Below are 19,156 nucleotides of genomic sequence, written 5' to 3'. Positions count from 1 at the left end.
CCAGCAGCACTAGCCTTTGAGCATCTTAGGGTGTTCCTGACCTAAGATACAGTAAGTGCTGGGTGGTACTGAAGCAGAATCATAGATTAGGCTTGGGACTGAACATCAGACTGGTTTTGGCAGGGGCCTGCACTTCCCAGGGACAGCCCCAGGGACACATAGGTTAGAAGTGCAAAAAACAGGAACAGGAGTGGTTTCGCTTCCAAACCCTGCCCAGCAGCTCATGGGATTTGAGGAGGAGACCGAGACCAGGAGGGAAGTGGGCGGGGAGGCCAGAGGGGAGCAAGCAGGCACATACCTCCGTGCTCTGTGACAGTGCTCTTGTCCGTGGGCATGAACTTGACTTGACTGAAAGAAGGATCCAGTCTCAGAAGTAGGTGAGGAGGGCTTAGAGCGATGTCTGATTAGGTCAGAGTGCAAGCTTTGCATGCAGGAGCCCTAGTTTAGTCGCTGGCACTGTCTGGTCCCCCAAGCACTGCTGACAGTGGCCCCCAAGCACTGAGATGATAGTAGCCCTTGAGCACTGCAAAGTGTGTCCCCTGCAAGAATAAAAAAACAGAAGGTGGAGAGGAGAAAATGGTGTGGGGGAGACAAATGAGAGGAGGGTGTGTTCAAACCCCGCTGGGGAGGGATGGGATGGAATGGCTCTGATTGTGTCTCCTCCATTACTAGGCACAGCCTGGCTTAGAAATTTCTGCTGCATTGTCACTCTGGGCTGCGTCCCAGAGTGCTGCCAGCCTTCTAATTACAGGCATTTCTCACTGGTGTCTTAGTGGCTGTGGCAGCCCAGCCTGGGGCTGCTTGTGTCGTGGAAGGAGCCTTGTGGCCAAGAAGAAATTGCTAGCTTTCTTCCTCTTTCTCTCCCATTTGTGTCTCTTGCTTCCCTGCTCCAGCTCAGCCCCTCTCTGCTCCTCTGAATTCTTCCTCACTGCTCTCACTCCTCCACTCTCCCTGACTCAGTCCCGGGGGCCCGACCCACACCTCCCCCAGCACGGTCAAAATCTGCATGCCCTCGATCCATTTGTCTCTGTCTCTCTGTGTTTCTCTCACACACTCCCACTCCCACCACACACACACACACACACACACACACACACACACACACACACACCACATTCCTTTCCTATCTGGAAGCAGGGCAGGGGGCTGTTGGGAAGGTGGGCATGCTCAGTACTCACCAGCTGTATCACTTTAAATTTTTTTAAAAAATTGAAGTAGCATTGACTTACACGAGTAAGTCATTAAAGGAAGATCTACTTTAGGGGTACGATGTTATCCTACCACCCTCACCAGCAAAGAGCCAGTATCTTCCTACCACTGTCCAACTTCCTGCAGGACACTTTTGCCAACATGTCTGATTTCTCCTGGGATTAATTTACTCAGCCCTTTTATTTTATCGAGGTATCACTGTCACTGTCATCCCGTTGCTCATTGATTTGCTCGAGCGGACACCAGTAACGTCTCCATTGTAAGATTTGTTGTTACTGTTTTTTGCATATCGAATACGCCACGGGGAGCTTGCCAGGCTCTGCCATGCGGGTGAGATACTTTTGGTAGCTTGCTGGACTCTCTGAGAGGGGCAGAGGAATCGAACCCAGGTTGGCAGCGTGCAAGGCAAACACCTTACCCGCAGTGCTATCAGTATAGCGCTTTTTTTTTTTTTTAAGAGATCTAGCTTTTGGTGGAGGGACAGCCCTTCTCTCTGCTTCTATCCTCAGCCCTCCCCACAGCAGGCTCCCAGAGGAACTGGGTAGACCCCAATGCAAGCAACTTTTAGTTCCAACCCTTTGTCCTTAGTACTGGTGGACAAAGGAGACAAACTCACCCTCATCCATTCAATCATTTTAAAACTTTTTTTTTTTTTTTTTTTTTACTTTGTGGCCCTATGTTCAGGAATTACTCCTGGCAGTGCATGGGGGACTGTATGGGATGCTGGGGATTGAACGTGGTTGGCTGTGTGCAAGGCAAATACCCTATCCTTTGTACTATCACTCTGGCCCCCTTCCAAATATTTTATTTTTATTAATTTTTTGATTTTTAAATTTTCTTTTCATAAAGTTGTTCACAGTAATTGATTACATTCAATATTTCAATACCAATCCCACCACCATTATTTCGAATTTTCCCACCACCACTCAAGCCTGCCCCATAGGAAGATGCTAAATAATTTATTTTGTATTGCATGTTATGAATAGTCTGAGGTGTTGTGTGGCCGCAAAAATGGCCATGCTCTCCTGGAATCCTAAACTTTTAAATAACTGAGATCCAGAGACATCTCTGCAGCCTGCTGCTCTCTTTCAAGATTCATTTGTGAGTCTGGGGCTGGAGCGATAGCACAGCGGGTAGGGCGTTTGCTATGCATGCGGCCGACCCAGGTTCAATTCCCAGCATCCCATATGGTCCCCTGAGCACTGCCAGGAGTAATTCCTGAGTGCAAAGCCAGGAGGAACCCCTGAGCATCGCCAGGTGTGACCCAAAAACCAAAAAAAAAAAAAAATTCATTTGTGAGTCTCTGCAACATGACCACTTAAAATGGCACCCAGAGACAGTTCATGGGTCTGACTGCCAGGACACCAGAAGGGTGGGGAGATGAGAAGAGGTGGTCCATTCCCAACTCTGTGAGGCTGGAATTTTCAGTCACTAGTCCCACATACTGAGGTTTTTCGGTGAATTCATTTTCTTGCGTGGGGTCTTGGGAAGAGCCTGTGAAGATTGGCCATGAGCATGGTGACATTTGGGTTCTGGAGGTTTGTGGCTGCCAGGGTTCATTTAGAGCAGGTGGAGGGACAATGTCTGCTCCCCTCTGAGGCACCCCGGTAGAATCAGCCTGGTGCAAGGTCCAGAGACATCTCTGTAGTATGTTGCTCTCTTCTGAGATTCATTTGTGAATCTCTGATCTTCACAATGTTTTAATGACACAAAATGATCTCTTCATAAGTGGGATGTAGAGACAGAGTAGGGGCATAAGAAATGCCCAATAAAATATATAACAAAGGCAACAAAACATTTCACTGAATGCTTGCAGTGTGCTAGAGACCAGGGATAAGCTTGGCCAAGGCAGACCCTGGCGTTTACGCCAGAAGTTGAGAGATCTTTTTTGTTATTTTTTGGAGCCACACCTGGCTCAGGACTCACTCCTAGCTCTGTGCTTAGAGATGACTCCTGGTGTGGGGCTGGGGACCATATTTGGTGTTGACGCTTGAACCCAGGTTGGTTGTGTGCAAAGGGAGTGCCTTGTCTGCTGGGCTGTCTCTCTGACCTTTGAAAGGTCTTTGCAGAAAGTATACATTAAACCACTCATCATGTAACATGACCACTTAAAATGGCACCCAGAGTTGTGAGTTTCGAAGAAAAAGTGCATAGGCACATGGGACTCGAGCGTTTGGTGGCCAGGAAACATTTCCCCAGGCCAGTCCACAGCAGCAGACGGACAAAGGATGGGGGAAATGGAGGAACAAGAAAAGGAACTGGACCCCAGGTTGATCGGTAGACAGTTTATTTCTCTCTCTTTCCCAGCATAGGCCAATCTCTCTCCTTATGGTGCAATTGTAGTTGTAGTTTTGGTCGTAGCCCCAGTCATCACAGTTCCATTATCCTAGTCTCCTCTCAGACCTCAAAGACCTCTTCTAGATTCTATTCTACCTCAGCTTGTTGTAGTCTCATAGTCCTTTACTTCCAGTCATCGTTATCACCTAGTCCTTCTCGTCCTCACAGACCCGAAGTCTCCAAAGTCCCCAAAGTCAATTCAGTCCCCTTCTAGTCATAGACTTTCTCATCCCCTCTGACCCCTTACAGCATAGTTACATAGAAATCATGAAGAGTGGGGATACACAGAGGTGGGGTTTAACATTATCATAACAACAAACAGATGTAAAGTCACTCCTTCAGGAGATTAACGCAAGGACAAAATCTCTGAGGCTTCAGCACTCCAGATTACTATGAGATCTACTCAAGGGCGGGATTCCATCCAGGGTGTATTGCTTTCTCCTTCCTCCCACTAGTAATCCATTTAACCAATCATAGTAAATTCATTTCTTATAATTTTTCTAGTTATTTTATATGAACACAGTAAGAGATATATTAAGCTTAAAAGTTGGTTCTTCCTGGGGACATCTCACTATATATCCCAGACTACAGTCCTCAGGCCAGGTTAGTCTTTCCTAACCCCAGCAGGGTCCTTATTCAGTTATTTCTCCCTAGGTCATGACGGAGCCTATTCCATGATCATGCTCTTAACTTACTGTACTTATGGTGCTTAGCTTGTTTCCTTTCAGATTCCAGGATAGCTTACAGCTTGCCCTGGGTCCATCACTCCCTTCTTCGGGACTCTGCTCTCGGAGTGCTAGGAACTTAAGGCAATTGTGGCTTAAGTCAAGTAAATATGGGTGCCCAGGAGTAAATATTATTTTTGAGTCAATTAACTCCCATGTTACAAAGCATAGCATCAACTGTCTTCCTGTGTCTATACAAAAAGGACATTGCTAAATAAACCATGCAAATGACATAAAGGAAAGAGAAGAGCAATATAGGATTATTAGTGCTTGATGGAATTGGGTGTGCCTCAGGGGCACTGTTGGAGTAACTCAATAAACCTAAGCTTCCGTGCAGGAGGAGCAAGGACAATCCAATGTTATCCAACACACAGTGGTACAAGGAACTCATTCGGGCTGCAAGTGATATTTTTTGACTTGCAAAAAACAGGGCATAGAACCAGGGCGTTGGAACTTGGGAGATGCTGATTGAGGACAGCCAGGTTTCTCTCTCTCACTTCCTTTGGGGGTTTCTGCTCAGTGATGAATGAAGGAGCGGCCAGCAGTTTATTTCCCCTGGAAGCCGAGATGCTGGTGTGGAGCCAGATACTGTGATCCTCCGCTTTAATAAAGAACCCTGCATGCAGCCCGAGTAGATGGATGACCCAGAGTCCCCATGTAAGATCACATGACCTCCTTGAGTCAGGGGCTCTGAGGGGAAGGCCCTGAGACTGGGATGGGGAGTGTGGAGCCAGGGTTGAGAGTGGGCAGCCCATAGAGAAGATCGGTTACATTGTTTCCCCAGGGCACTGAGAGCTTCCCACTGCGGGTGGCTGCTGCCCTCTAAAGGCGAAAGTCACAGAGTTCCCTTTCATTCAGGAAGTTTTGGGACCAGTGTTGAAAGTCAGCTAGCATTAGAGGGGCGCATCCCAAGGGGTGCGGGAGCATTCTCTTCAGAATTCCATGTGGCCTGCAGCCCAGACAGTCTCCCAAGCGAGGGTCAGGGAGCTTGTGATGTAGTCTTCGGTGACAGAATTTTGAATTCTAAGGTGGTGAGGGAAAAGGAGGAGAGAGAGAGAGAGGGAGAGAGAGAGAGAGAGAGAGAGAGAGAGAGAGAGAGAGAGAGAGAGAGAGAGAGAGAGAGAGAGAGAGAGAGAGAGAGAGAGAGAGAGAGAGAGAGGGAGACAGACAGACAGGCAGAGAGACAGAGAGACAGTGAGAGAGAAGCAGAGAGAGAGAAGAGAGAGGGAGGGAAGGAGGCAAGGAGGGAGAGAGAGAGAAGGGGGAGAGAGAGAGGAATGTGGGATTCCAAGCCAACTTTATTCAAATGACTCATCCCATTTCCTTTGTCTATTCATCTCTCTTATCCTGGATATGATTAACCCCATAGCCTTAAAAATCTGTTTTATATTTCAATACTTTGGAGTTATTTCAATACTTCTGTGTTTAAAAATAACTGACATTTTCCTTAAAGCCTATTTATTTCTAGGAGGAAAGACTTCATCAATTTGCGGTTTAGAGTTCTCGCTTTTCTCCCATCACTTCTAGCCAGTCATCCATCTACTCAAAAAAGTGTCGAGGGCCCACGGCCAGGCAGTTCAGTAGGCTGGAGTGCGTGCCTGGCACGCACAGATCTGAGTCTGACCTCTAGTACTGCAGGGTGCCCTGAACATCTCTGGGCGTAGTCCTGCTGGGTCTGGTCAGTTTTTTTGTTGTTCTTTTTTTTTTTTCTTTTTGGGTCATACCTCGAGATGCACAGGGGTTACTCCTGGCTCACGCACTCAGGAATTAGTCCTGGCGGTGCTCAGGGGACCATATGGGATGCTGGGAATCGAACCCAGGTTGGCCGAGTGCAAGGCAAACGCCCTACCCGCTGTGCTATCACTTCAGCCCCAAGGGTCTGGTCAGTTTTGAACCATCTGATGCCCCTGAAGTCTGAGTTGCCTGAGCACTGCTTGGGAGTGCTCTTCCTTCCTATAATAATGAAATTTGTTGAGAGTAGGTGGGGTTGAGGGGAAAAGGAAACTTACTTTTTTTTTTTTTTTTTTTTGCTTTTTGGGTCACACCCAGCGATGCACAGGGGTTACTCCTGGCTCTGCACTCAGGAATTACTCCTGGCGGTGCTCAGGGGACCATATGGGATGCTGGCAATCGAACCGGGTCGGCCGCATGCAAGGCAAATGCCCTACCCGCTGCGCTATTGCTCCAGCCCCATGAGAGACTTTTAAGGTGAATTGATCACTAGTTGATAACTTTCAAGATTTATTTATGAGTCTCTGGAACAGGGCTGTAGATGAGCTTATGTGGTGGTGTAGGTGGGATGTGGATATGGCTGCCGAGGTATCTGGAAGGACAGGGATGAGGGAGACGTTGCCCATCCTGACTCCAAGAAGGACTGGAGGAAACTTACTTTTCATTGTACTTTTGAATTTTCTATCTACCATGTATTCAGGTAGCACTGTTGTCCGGTTCATCAGTTTGCTCGAGCGGGCACCAGTCTCTCCATTATGAGACTGGTTGTTACTGTTTTTGGCATATCGAATATACCACGGGTAGCTTGCCAGGCTCTGCCGTGTGGGCAGGATATTCTCTGTAGCTTGCCGGGCTCTCTGAGAGGGACGGAGGAATCAAACCCAGGTCGGCCATGTGCAAGGCAAACGCCCTACCCGCTGTGCTATCACTCCAGTCCGATTTGGGTTACTATCAATAAAAAATTATTTATTTATTTATTTTTTTTTTTAATTTTTTTTGCTTTTTGGGTCACACCTGGCGAGGCACAGGGGTTACTCCTGGCTCTGCACTCAGGAATTACCCCTGGCGGTACTCAGGGGACCATATGGGATGCTGGGATTTGAACCCGGGTCGGCCGCGTGCAAGGCAAACGCCCTACCCGCTGTGCTATCTCTCTAGCCCCAATAAAAAATTATTTAAAAGATGCACTGAGTGCTTTTTTTCAGATGAACATTCTGTAAACTGCTAAAGTCTTAGATGAGACCAGTTCCTGAGCTCAGTGGAGCAGCAAGTACCCGCTGTGCTCTAGGATCCAAGGGCAACCAGATTCTTGCTGGCCAGAGAGATCCTTGAGTCTGGGGTCTTACTGATAAGATAATTTGGGGGTAATCAATAATCGATCTGTGGGAAGACTTGGGTTCTGGGTTTGTCTAAGCCTGACATGATGTTTGCTTTTGGCATTTTCTCATATAATTTTTTAGTGTGCATCAGTGATTTATTTCTAAGATTATTTTGGATTAATGTTTGTCTACCTCTACTAATCTGGATTATCCTTAAGGGCAAGAAGCTTGTCTTTTCTTTTTCTTTTGTTTTTTTTGGCCACACCTGGCTGTGATCAGGGCTTATACCTGGCAGGGCTCTGGGGACTATATGTGGTGCCAGGGATGTAATTTGGGTTGGTCACATGCTGGGCAAGTGCTCTACTCCCTGTACTATCTCTCCAGTCCAAGTCATCTTTTCTTTGTTCATAAAGTATAACCCTAGTATCTGACACATAGATCAGTAAATGTGAGGCTGGAGCAATAGCACAGCAGGTAGGGCATTTGGCTTGCATGTGGCTGACCCAGGTTAGATTCCCAGCATCCCATATAGTCCCCCGAGCACTGCCAGGAGTAATGCCTGAATGAAAAGACAGTAGTAACTCCTGTACATTGCTGGGTGTGACCCACAAGCAAAAAAAAAAAAAAAAAAAAAAGAGAAAAATCAGTAAATATTTACTGATTCATCTGTATGATTTGTCAGAGTACTTTATTTATTTAGCTTTTTGGGTCATACCCAGAGATGCACAGGGGTCACTCCTGGCTCAGCACTCAGGAACTACCTTTAGTGGTGCTCAGGGGACCATATGGGAAGCTAGAAATTGAACCCGGATTGGCCGCGTGCAAGGCAAACGCCCTCCCTGCTGTGCTATCGCTCCAGCCCCCTTGTCAGAGTACTTTAATAGGTACAATTTGTCTGTGAAGTGCTGTATGCACAGTTAGAATAATGCTATATTGTGATAGGATGGCTCATATTCTTTGAGAACATTTGAATTGTCCCAGCTTCTGGGACTGTGCCTCAGTAGTGGAGGGCCGACCTTGCAGGTAAGAGGCCTCAGTTAGGTCCTGGAACAGTGCCCATGCTGAATGTCACCTCATTGTTATTGGTGATACCAGATGTACACACGGAGCAAAGGGGAGATCTCCCACATATAGCAACGTCAGATCCTCCAACAACAACAAAGAAAAGAGAAAGGGGAATAAAAAAACACCAAGGAATTGTTCAAACTGCTGTTGAGACGGTGGTGAGTGCACGTATACGATGCACTGGAGTACCTTCTGGTTGTATTTTATGCAATTAATCTGGGGTAAGGCTAGAGCGGCACCTCAGAAAACACTAAACATTATCCTAGATGCAAAAGCGACTATGAGTTTGGACTTCATCCTTGGCGGTGAGATTGGGAGGGTCGGAACTAATGGGACTCCCCTACCGCTGGCAGGGGTGGGAGGCAGCCCTGGGCTCCAAGCCCATCAGAGAAGCTCCGCCCCGAGTGTGTCACCACTTTTGGGTTCCGGAATCCTTTTTTTTTTTTAACCTCCTTCCCATCTCGTGTTCCTCCGGACTATTTTGAGTGACGCGCACTTCCGGCACCTCCCGCGCGCCCGGCGTGTTCCGCCTGCCCCAGCCGGTCCCCAGGAGCCGGGCACGCTGCTGGGTTCTCTTGCTGCGTCTCTGCCGCCGGCAACTCGGCCCCATGGCAGGGCTGACCCTGTTTGTGAGCCGGCTGCCGCCCTCGGCCCGCAGCGAGCAGCTGGAGGAGCTGTTCAGCCAGGTGGGGCCGGTGAAGCAGTGCTTCGTGGTGACCGAGAAAGGTAGGGGGCGCGGCGGCCGCTGCGGGCGGGGACACGCTCTTCCACCCCGGGGGCCCGCGTGGCTCTTGACCCACGCGGCGGGCGCGGGGCTGGGGAGCGGGTTTCTTTTCCAGACGGACTCTGCTCTCGAGGAACCCATCACCGACTGTGTCCAAGAGTCAGAACCTTCGCTTGGGTGTCTTTATCAGCGGCGGTCCTTTATTGTGCGTGCGCAATATTAGGTTATTTTCGGTAATGATGGGAAAAAAACCCCTTATTTTTAATAAACCACCAGTAAGGCTTATCGAGAGTTGACTGAGGCCCAGGTACAGTGATGAGTTTTACGTGTGTCACCGCATTGAATTTTCTTAACAGTCTTGTTGGATGGAGGGTCAGCTCCACTTCTCTCTCTCTCTCCCTCTCTCTCTCTCCCTCCCTCCCTCCCTCTCTCCCTCTCTCTCTCCCTCCCTCTCTCCCTCTCTCCCTCTCCCTCTTTCCCTCTCTCTCTCTCTCTCTCTCTCTCTCTCTCTCTCTCTCACACACACACACACACACACACACACACACACAAAGTGTAAGTTTGAACAAGCAGGAAGTAGTGGAACACGAATCTGTTTCCCAAACTGTTATTTATTTATTTACTTAATTTTGCTTTCTGGGTCACACCTGGCGACGCTCAGGGGTTATGCCTGGTTCTGCACTCAGGAATCACTCCTGGAGGTGCTCAGCACCATATAGGATGCTGGGGATTGAACCTGGGTTGGCCTGGTGCAAGTCAAAAACACCCTACCTGCTGAACTATTGCTCTAGCCCCACCAGGTCATTATTTCATTCATTCACTAACTTATTTGTTGAATGAATACTTTATTGAATGTGACAGTGGGACAACAGTAGCCCAGGCGTGTTTAGGGGCCGCCCTGCTGGTGCTGGGGAGTAGAGGGAGGGACAGACCCTATGGGATGCCAGAGCTTGAGCCTGCTGCATGCAAGGTTAGTGCCCTAACAGCGGCCTCAGCTCTCTGGCCCCTGCCCTGTATTTGATCTCCCCCACAGGATCCCATGCATCCGGAGGCTGACCTGGTGCTGGCCCCCGGGGGTGACCAGGGCCTTCCCACATGAACTGCAAGACTCAGGTCCTGGATTCAAACCCTGAAGAAGGGGGAGGTAGAGAAGGTCAGAGGTGGAGGGAGCGGCTTGTGTCAGGAAGAATTCCCAGGGCTATGGCTCTGTGGGAGACTGTGGGAGTCCCTGGGGTTCAGTCACCTCCTGCCGCCCCTTTCACCCACCCCCTCAAAAGTCCAGGCAGCTGAACTGTGAGACGGGAAGGATGGGCCAGGCCATTAGATTCTGGCACCTGTTATCCTCACTCCCGTATGGACGGGTCTTGGATATGGGGGCAGGGGACGTGGCCCTTACCCTCTCAATGGGGATTGGGAATCAGTGGCTTTGTTCTCCCTATGCCATTCCTAGTTCCTCATCCTGCTACTTACCTTGGCCTTCCGTCTGCTCAGGGTCTTCAGCTGGAGACATCTCAGCCTTGACCCTCTTGAAGTCAGACACTGATACTCCTTTCCCTAGACGCTTCCCCTTACCCCCAAGCCTCTTCCACCCCCTCCCCCCCCACAGACCTGACTGAGGCTGCCCACCAGCTCCTGCAGCATATGGCCAGCTGCCCCTCCCTCGCCATGCCAGGCTTTTCCACACAGGGACAGGAAAGCTCCTACCTTGAGTGTTTCTCACACCCCAGCTTCAGGGAAGCCACACCCCAGCTTCAGGGAAGCCCACCTCAGCCAGAAGTAGCATTTTCACCTTCCTCTAGGGTCATCTGCTCTAGTGACCGTGGTGGTGGGCTCATGCAATGAATTATTTGGGTGCACACGCTATTTTCCGTGACCAATTTAAAAAAAAAAAAGTTTAGGGCTTGAGCGAGGGTGAGATTTATTTCCTTGGGATCTGCAGCCACAGGCTTAACTTTCTGACCCAGGCTCATTGCACTGCTGTGAGGGAGGGTTCCTCCCTCTTACCTAGGCTGTCGGGGCACAAGTTACCCAGAACCTCCCCTTCCTGGTCAGATCATCAGGCCATCTCTACTGGGGCCTGTCTCCATCTTTCTGCAGAACGCTGACTTTTGGGGGGTGACCTGTAGGTGAGTAGGTGGATGAAGAGCTAGTGATGACCTCATCTGTAGTTTCTCTGTGTCAGTCACAGAAGTTGTGGTTAGGGCTGGGACATGGCTCTGGGGGCTCTGCAAGCCAGGGCACCTGCCTGCTTCCTTGTCATCTGAAGTATCAGTATGGGTGGGTGACAACATGGGTGCACTAACCAGCATTTTGGCATGTAGGCACAGTGGAATTCTATGTCACTGAAAGGAGCATGAAATCATTCAATTTGCTGCAACTTGGATGAAACCGGAGGGTGTCTTTTTGTTTGTTTTTTTTGTGCCACAGGTGGTGCTGCTCTGGAGTCATGCCTGGGTCTACACTCAGGAATTACTCCTGGCGGTGCTCGGTGTGTCTTTGAGGGGCGTATGGGATGCTGGGGATTGAATCTGGATTGGCTGCATGAAGGCAAAAGCCCTCCCTGCTGTGCTGTCACTCCAGCCCCCAAACTGGAGGATACTTTGTTAACTGAAACAAGCCAGAAGAAGGAGGACAAACACAGGGTGATCTCAGTTATCCGTGTTATATGAATAACAGGACTAGGAAATGCAAGATATTAAAGGGGGGTAACTTGATCCCCAGCGCTGTTTCTTCCCACCCTTCATTGCCACCATCCATGGGACTTGAGTGGGTTGGAATTCGATTTTATTTATTTTTTTTTGTTTCTTGGGTCATACCTGGCAATGCTCAGGGGTTACTTCTGGCGGTGCTCAGGGGACCATATGGGATGCTGGGAATCGAACCTGGGTCAGCCGTGTTCAAGACAAACAAACCCCCTACCTGCTGTGCTATCCCTCCAGCCCCTGGAACTCACAATTGTTAAAAATGAAATAAAGGGGCCGGAGCGATAGCACAGCGGGTAGGGCGTTTGCTTTGCATGCGGCCGACCCGGGTTCGATTCCCGGCATCCCATAATGGTCCCCCAAGCACCGCCAGGAGTAATTCCTGAGTGCAAAGCCAGGAGTAACCCCTGAGCATCGCTGGGTGTGACCCCAAAAAGCAAAAAAAAAAAAAAAAAAAGAAATAAAACTGTAGGAGTGCATCATTACTTGGTAAAGCATGAGTCTTCATAAAAAAATTTTTTTCCTAGTTTCTCATAGAGACTATATATGTGTGCTGGGTTCCGCTCTATGTTCCATTTAGCACATGGGTTGTAAATAGTTCTGCAGGTTGTGTTTCGGGAGAACAGGCTATTGAATGGGAATTCTCTCTTGGGTTCTTGGAATATAGGCTACACGTAACCTGACTTTGTATGTTCTGTATGTGGCCCAAAAGCTTGAAAGAATAAAAGCTGGGAGCTGGAGGGGTAGCAGAGCAGGTAGAACAATTCATTTCCCCTTGCGAACACCACTGTGCTTTCCTAGCCAGACACGCCGACGTGGGACAGGAGCGAGGGGACTGGAGTGTGCAGTCACCTCTCTAAGATGGCAATGGCTCCGCACGACCATTGTGAGGATTCCTGTAAATAGGAGAGTGCTTTGTTGCAGCCGGGGACAATGAGGGGCTTTGATCTGGCACTACCTGCCTTCTGCATCGCATCCCGGCTGGCTGCTTCCATTGTGGTTGTAGGAAGGAGCAGGGAAGGGCCCTGCATTTCCTTTGTTCTTGTTTTCTGAAAGATGAGTGGGCCGGCCTTTGTGCAAAGGAGTTCCAAGAGAACAGAAGCCCACCTCCGTACCGCAGCACGCTCCCCCAGTTCCTGCTGAGTGCGGCCTCCCGCCCGTGCGGCGTGGGTCCCGGCCTTCGTGAAAGGCCTTGTACCCAGAAGCACGCCTGGGTGGAGTTGGAAAAGAAGCAGCGCTCACGCGGGCACAAGACAGACTGCTGGGTTTGACCTTTCTTTTTTGATGCAGCAAATGACTTCACATTTAGTAGACAAAAAAATGTTAAAACCACAGCAAGTCTGACAATCAGAGCAGCGGTGCCATTTGCAGCTATTCACGGCGTGGCCCTAATCTCTGTGTCCACTGGGCTGGTGGAGTCCCATGGAGAGGGGGCTGGCTGGTAGTGAGGAATTTGTTCATCTGCCAGCACCCTCAGGGACAGTAGCCAGTTCCTTTTACTTCCCTTCATCTCAAATTACTCACTGGGGACGAAGGGACAATAGTACTCCCCCTGAACCCACCTTGGTACGTTCTACAAGTAAAGGGGGATTTGCAGCTGCTTGGAAAGGCTTACTTGGATATTGAGCACTAAGACTGGTATGAGGGTGACAGTACCAGATCCCCCTGCGTCCTCTGCTCCTCTTTTCTCAGGAGGAGCTGCGCGATTGCGTTGTAATTTCCCAAGCTACCCTGCTGGCTTCTTGTACCTTCCGTGACACTAACAGCAAAAGATTAAGTTAGAAGAGGAAGGCTGACAGTGTCCGAGTAGCGTGGGGTTGGGGACATGGATGCCAGTCAGCCTTGTTGCTTTGAGTGTTAGTGTAGCTCTTGGTTTATGGTCATCGCCCCCCTCCTCTCTGTTCCAGGGAGTAAGGCATGTCGAGGCTTTGGCTACGTCACCTTTTCCATGCAGGAAGATGTTCAGAGGGCCCTCAAAGAGATTAGCACCTTCGAAGGCGGCAAGATCGCTGTGACCGTGGCCAAGAAAAAACTGAGGAACAAGTCCAAGGAAAAGGGGCAGAAAGGTGAGTTTTCAAAATTCAGTTTAGGGGGCCGGAGAAACAGTACAGTGGGGAGAGCGTTTGCCTTGCACGCGGTCGACCTGGGTTCAATCCCTGGCACCTATGCGTATGGCCCTCTGAGCACTGCCAGGGGTGATCCCTGACTGCAAAGCTGGGAGTAACACCTGAGCATTGCTGGGTGTGACTCCCCTCCCCCCCAAACAAAACAAAACAAAGCAAAAAACCAAAAAACCCAACAAACTCAGTTTATGGTTTAACATAGTTTATGACACTATTTAAGTTTCAGGAGTGCCTCTTTATACCTCAGTTTTGTCCCATATCATCTGATGTATCAGTCTTTGGTTAACTTCTTTTTTTTTTTGTTTTTTTTTTTTTTTTTGCTTTTTGGGTCACACCTGGCAATGCACAGGGGTTACTCCTGGCTCTGCACTCAGGAATTACCCCTGGCCATGCTCAGGGGACCATATGGGATGCTGGGATTTGAACCCGGGTCAGCCGCGTGCAAGGCAAACGCCCTACCCACTGTGCTATCTCTCCAGCCCCATTTGGTTAACTTCTGAGTCTGGCACATTGGGGGTCTGGGTATTACTGCGTGCAACCCTATGTCAGTGCTGTCTCTTAGTTTCTTTTCTAAGGTGCTTTAGGCCTAGAGTGGGTATGTTTGGGGCACAGATTTATTTATTCTTTTTACCTTTTACCTTTTAAGAAAATTCAGAATCACCAAAGAAGAAGCAGAAACCTAAAAATCCCAAAGTGGCAGATAAGAAAGCCAGATTGATTATTCGGAACCTGAGCTTTAAGGTAAGTGACCAAGGAAACTCAAACCTCATCATCTGAGGACTGTTGGGGCCAAGATATACTCATTGGTAACACTCTCACCAGGATACTATAAATTAGGCATTCATCTCTGGATTGAACCTTAGCCCTATTGAATTTTAAAATGGATTTGGGCTGGAGAGATAACTCAGGGGGCTGGGCACATGCTTTACATGTGAAAGGCTGGGTTCAATCCTGGCACTTACTGGTTCCCTGAACACAGCTGGGAGTGGCCCCAATCACCACCACCACCACCACCACCACCACCACCACCAGTAAAAACAACAGTAACCAGAAAATGGGGCAGGAGAGGCAGTAGAAAAATGAGGGCACTTACCTTGCTTGCAGCCAACCCTGGTCCGATCTGGGGACCACACGGTCCCTGAGCACCAAGCCAGGGGTGATCCCTGCTCCGAACTTGCTGTGGACACTAAGTGCGAAGATGCTTTTCCTGTGGTGGAGATGCTGTAAGAAAGAGAGGGGAGGATACTGTGCTTTCTGCGTGTCCTCTGGTATCTATCCTTTCTGCCGTTAGTTACCAAGCATGATGTCTCCCACTCAGAATCACTGGCTGTCTTAATCTTAAAAGTCAAGCAGGAGTGAAAATATTCAAGTTCTCCCTGATGAACCAATTTAGTCATTGATGTTTCGTTGTTTATTTGCCCTGGTACTACTTCTCTTTCTCTCTTTCTTTTTGATTTCAGTGTTCAGAAGATGACTTGAAGGTAGTATTCGCTCAGTATGGAACTGTTCTGGAAGTAAATGTTCCTAAGAAACCAGGTACTAGCAAACCTTGGCTTGAAGTGAGATAGGTTGATTAATTAATATGATGGGCCCACACATTCCTTGCCTCTTAGTACCTTTGAACTAAGCACCATTTAGAACAGGAATATAGGGCCAAGCAGAAAATTCAAAGGGCTATTGTACACGTGGGAGGTCCAGGTTCCATCCTCAGCACCGCATGGTCTCCTAAGCACCATCAGAAGTGATCTCTGACCAAATACATTGGGAGTAACCCCATAGCCACCACCAGGTGTAGCCTAAAAGTCATAAATAAACACTGAACTGTTACTGGTTTTAAAGTTCTTCTGAGTTCCATTTGCTATAGAGTGTCATGTAGAGTACTTGACCAATATCAAAAACTCAGATAATAGCGCTTCTTCCCCGGCTGGTATTGTTAGAACTGATTTTACAGGGCGTTTGAACAGTTTGAGGAATTGCATCGTGCTTTCCAAGCCTGAGTCAGGTTATGTGCCGAGGAACTCACACTAGTATTCTGGGCGAGAGGCCGACGGGTTGGCAGACTTAGGGCCATCTTGCCAGCCCTGGGTTGTGATTTTCCTCTCACCTGCTTCGTCTCACTTCTTTGTCCATTCGCACTCAGATGGGAAGATGCGTGGTTTTGCTTTTGTTCAGTTCAAAAACCTCCTCGAAGCAGGAAAAGCTCTGAAAAGCATGAACATGAAAGAGATTAAAGGTGAGTTTTCTGAACCTTTGCTGCGGCCCAGATACTCTCTACCTTTACGTTCACCAGGTACTTCTGGTGTCTGGGTGGGTTAACACAGTAACCCACTTTCTGCGTTTTCAGTAGTATATGCATTTGCAGAGAGTCTCACTGCTGAGGTGGTGGCTCTTTGGGCAACCCCAGTATTTGTGTTTCGGCTTAAACAAGGCCACGATTCTCCTTACTTGGTGCTGTGTGTCTCTTTAAATCCAGTGAGAAATGTCCCTGAAGTAGTTACTGGTTGATGCAGATTGCTGTCGAGGGGATGTGGGGTTTTCAGGTCTTTCCCTTTCGGTTTTGGTCACTGTTTAGCCTCTTGGATCTGTTAAGCTGACAGCGCAGCCACGCTCTGGGCGTCAGCTTGCCGGGCACTGTGCCTGTGAAGGGGCTGGCTTAGAGACTTCCCGTGGTCTGTGCAGAGAGCAGAGAGTTCCGGGTAGCTCCCTCTTGGGGGTCTAACTGGACATGGGTTGGGGAGCACTGTTCCCTAAGTGTTTCACTGTCTTCCTCCGGCAGTGATGGTGTGAGGAGAGGCAAACTTTTGGTTGACTGATAGAAAGGTTAAGGATTGAAGGGAGGAGGCAGCTTTGGGAGCTTTCTCTTTCTTTTCTTTTCTTTTTTTTTCTACGATCATCAGTCACTGATCAGCATTCCCTAAAGAAATGGCAGATTCTTTATCTCCTTTGGTCCCATTTCTGTGTCTGATACAGCTACTGTGTGAGGTGTGAATGTAAAGGGAAGACCTGCCCTTCTTTTATTATTATTATTTTTTAATGAATCACCGTGAGATACAGTTACAGATTTACAAACTTTTGTGATTATGTTTCAGTCACACAGTGGTCGAGTATCCATCCCTTCACCAGTGCCCATTCTCTACCACCAGTGTTCCCAGTATCCCTCCCGCCATCCCCCCACCCCCTTGCCTCTGGCAGGCACATTCCCTTTTTTTTTTTTTTTTAAATTTATTTATTTTTAATTAGAGAATCACCGTGAGGGTACAGTTACAGATTTATACACTTTTGTGCTTATACTTCCTTCATACAAAGTTCGGGAACCCATCCCTTCACCAGTGCCCATTCTCCACCACCCGTAAACCCAGCGTCCCTCCCACCCTCCCCAATCCCATCTCCCCCCCACCCCACCCTGCCACTGTGGCAAGGCATTCCCTTCTGTTCTCTCTCTCTAATTAGCTGTTGTGGTTTGCAATAAAGGTGTTGAGTGGCCGCTGTGCTCAGTCTCTAGCCCTCATTCAGCCCGCAACTCCCTTCCCCCACATGGCCTTCGACTACAATGTAGTTGGTGATCGCTTCTCTGAGTTGACCTTTCCCCGGAACGTGAGGCCAGCCTCGAAGCCATGGAGTCAACCTCCTGGTACTTATTTCTACAGTTCTTGGGTGATAGTCTCCCACTCTGTTATTCTATATACCATAGATGAGTGCAATCTTTCTATGTCTGTCTCTCTCTTTCTGACTCATTTCACTCAGCATGAAACTTTTCATGCCCATCCACTTAACTACAAAATTCTTGACCTCCTTTTTTCTAACAGCTGCATAGTATTCCATTGTATAGATGTACCAAAGTTTCCTCAACCAGTCATCCGTTCTGGGGCATTCGGGTTTTTTCCAGATTCTGGCTATTGTAAACAGTGCTGCGATGAACATACATGTGCAGATGTTGTTTCGATTGTACTTTTTTGCCTCTCTGGGATATATTCCCAGCAGTGGTATTGCTGGGTCAAATGGGAATTCAATATCTAATTTTTTGAGAATCGTCCAAATTGTTTTCCAGAAGGGCTGAACCAGTCGGCATTCCCACCAGCAGTGAAGAAGGGTCCCTTTCTCCCCACATCCTCTCCAACAGCGGTTGCTTTTGTTCTTTTGGATGTGTGCTAGTCTCTGTGGTGTGAGGTGGTATCTCAAAGTTGTTTTGATCTGCATCTCTCTGATGATTAGTGATGCAGAGCACTTTTTCAAGGCACATTCCCTTTTATTCTCTCTCTCTCCTTTCGGGTGTTATGGTTTGCAATACGGGTACTAAGTGGCTATCATGTTGGGTCCATCGTCTACTTTCAGCACGCATTCCCATCCTGAGCGAGCACTCCAAGCATCATTTATTTGGTGGTGCCTTCTCTATCCCAGCTGCCTTTCCCCCCAGCATGCCTGCCTTTCTTTTAATAAATAATGATTTAAATAAAAAAATTATTTACTTTGGGTTTTGTTTGTTTGGGGGCCACACCCAGCGATGCTTATGGGTTACTCCTGGCTATGCACTCAGGAATAATTTTTGGTGCTATATAGAATGTCAGGGATCATACCGTGGTCAGTCATGTGCAAAGCAAATGCCCTAAACACTGTACTGTTGCTCTAGCTTCACATTTTGGTTTTAATTTTTGTGTTAGTGACCTGTTTGCAATCGTGGTAATGTCTGTGTTTTTGACTCACAATGTTGCTGCATAAGGAAGGCCTTTCTGACGCTACTGTTCTGTGTGCCAGGGCGACCCGTGGCCGTGGACTGGGCCGTCGCAAAGGATAAATATAAAAACACCCAGCCTGCCTCCGCCCCAGGTAAGATGTGCTGGTTTGGGTAGCAGCTGTTGTAGGGGCTGGAGCGCGCGCAGAAACAGCTCGACAATGAGCGTGTAGGGCTACCCTCCTGGTCAGCAGGAAGAGTATTGGCCCGAGACACCAACAGCCCGTGAGACCAGGGAGTGTCTGGATTCCCGCGGGTCCGGAAGCCAGCCCAGAGCTGGGGGTTTGGTCTTCAAACATGGGAGCTTTCGGTGTGGAAGAGAGCGGCCTGGGGCCTGAACTCACCATCTCACCCTGCTGGCCTGTCCCAGCGTCGTGTAACTGGGAGCAGCAGGGCATGAAGAACAGGGACGCTTAAAGCCTGAGTGTTACTTAGAAAACAGCCTCCTTGTAACCCTCGAGGAGCGCAGAGAACTCACTGAGATTCAGGCTC

At 48.7% G+C, this 19,156-nt stretch overlaps 1 protein-coding gene across 2 annotated transcripts in view; it reads left to right on the top strand.

Moving 5' to 3' along the window:
• The first annotated feature begins 8,891 nt into the window (after positions 1-8,891).
• The window catches only part of RBM28 (RNA binding motif protein 28), a 35,079-nt gene continuing 24,814 nt past the window's right edge, over positions 8,892-19,156 (top strand). For both annotated transcript variants that reach the window (XM_055122201.1, XM_055122198.1), the window contains exons 1-6: positions 8,892-9,112; positions 13,720-13,878; positions 14,582-14,676; positions 15,396-15,471; positions 16,076-16,168; positions 18,688-18,759. In XM_055122201.1, coding sequence (XP_054978176.1) covers positions 8,995-9,112; positions 13,720-13,878; positions 14,582-14,676; positions 15,396-15,471; positions 16,076-16,168; positions 18,688-18,759 — 613 coding nt within the window. In that variant the 5' untranslated portion in view covers positions 8,892-8,994. The remainder of the gene's footprint in view (positions 9,113-13,719; positions 13,879-14,581; positions 14,677-15,395; positions 15,472-16,075; positions 16,169-18,687; positions 18,760-19,156) is intronic.

Source organism: Sorex araneus, chromosome 1 (genome assembly GCF_027595985.1).
Source record: "Sorex araneus isolate mSorAra2 chromosome 1, mSorAra2.pri, whole genome shotgun sequence".
NCBI lineage: Eukaryota > Metazoa > Chordata > Mammalia > Eulipotyphla > Soricidae > Sorex > Sorex araneus.
Note: the sequence above shows the minus strand (reverse complement) of the source record. Positions and strands in the feature narration are given on the sequence as shown.